Source organism: Eulemur rufifrons, chromosome 7 (assembly GCF_041146395.1).
Source record: "Eulemur rufifrons isolate Redbay chromosome 7, OSU_ERuf_1, whole genome shotgun sequence".
Taxonomy (NCBI): domain Eukaryota; kingdom Metazoa; phylum Chordata; class Mammalia; order Primates; family Lemuridae; genus Eulemur; species Eulemur rufifrons.
Window position 1 is genome coordinate 14,154,894 of NC_090989.1, and position 1,258 is coordinate 14,156,151.

The 1,258-nt window shown below is 48.0% G+C and overlaps 1 protein-coding gene across 1 annotated transcript; it reads left to right on the top strand.

The window, feature by feature from the left end:
* Positions 1-221: 221 nt before the first annotated feature.
* Positions 222-854, top strand: KRTAP26-1 (keratin associated protein 26-1). The gene has a single exon (XM_069471946.1). It carries the CDS (start codon positions 222-224, stop codon positions 852-854), a length of 633 nt encoding a protein of 210 aa, XP_069328047.1.
* Positions 855-1,258: the final 404 nt, after the last annotated feature.

Here is a 1,258-nt window from a genome sequence, read left to right on the forward strand (position 1 = left end):
AAAGCATTGCAATGAAAATCAAGTTTTATGGGAGGTGGGAACAACACTTCCTGGGCTATAATAAAGTTCTGATGCAGCTTCATACAAGAAGGAGGAAGAGTCTGTATACACAACCACCACCCTGTAGGGATATATAAAGGGTGCAGCCCAAAGAGGGGCAGAGTGAAACTCAAGGCACTTGCTTCTTCCCCTCAACCACAGCCTGCTCTCAAAACCTCACTATGTCTTGCCCCAACAACTGCTCAGGAAACTGCAGCTCAGGAGCCCTCAGAAACTCCTGCCATATTCCTCCCACCTCCTCTGTCGCCATCTACTCTACCAATGTGAGCTGTGGAGATGCCGTCTGCTTACCCAGTAGCTGTCAAGACAGTACCTGGCTCACAGACAACTGTCAAGAGACCTGCGGTGAACCAACCAGCTGCCAGCCAGCCAACCTTGAAACCTCTTGCTGTTCTTCCTCTGCTTACTACGTGCCCAGACCCTGCCAAGGAACCAGTTTTCTTCCTGCTTCTTCCTTCATCTCCAGCTCCTACCTCCAAGGATCCTGTAGACCTCTGACCTTTGCATCCAGCAGCTGCCATCCACTGATCCCCCTGCTCAGTAGCGGCCAGCTCATAGGAGGCTACGTGTCCAGTGGCTACCGCCCCCTAACCTGCTTGACCAACAGCTGGCGACCCCAGAGCCTTGCCACGTATGGGTACCCACCCTTGGGTTGCTTGGCCTACAGTCCTCAAACACTTCAGGTTGTGTCCAGCAGCCTCAGACCCCTGGTGCTCCCGTCCAGTGGTTGCCAGCCTCTGACCCCTGTGTTCAGCACTTGTCGTCCATCTTGTTTTGTACAGGGAGGCCAGTAGCTTCCTTGTTCCAGTGAAGAATAACACTGAGGATCCAGGACAAAAATTCCAATTCCATGGTCTTTTGCTTCTTTCCTAGTAGCTTTCCCTTTGCTTTTTCTTGTTTTTGTTGTCTCTGATCTAATGCAAACTCCTCCTTTTGCATTCTGTGACTCGTTTTCATCTTTCCTTGACATAAAAAACCAGTTTACGATGCTATTCAATATTGTTCTCGTGTGGGAAGAATGTATTAGACTCGTACAATAATAAATGAGATTAAGTAAGAATTGAGAATCTGGTTCATTACGGTTTTTATTTCATTACTCCATTTTAACACAGAAATGACCAACCTCAACTGCTTGAAAAATAAGTGAGTAGGACAGGTGATAACTCAACAATATGTTCTCACCTGGCAGTAGGGGGAT

What these genes read in the sequence shown, in the direction of transcription:
- KRTAP26-1 (XM_069471946.1), top strand. Translation starts at nt 222, where the DNA reads ATGTCTTGCCCCAACAACTGCTCAGGAAACTGCAGCTCAGGAGCCCTC.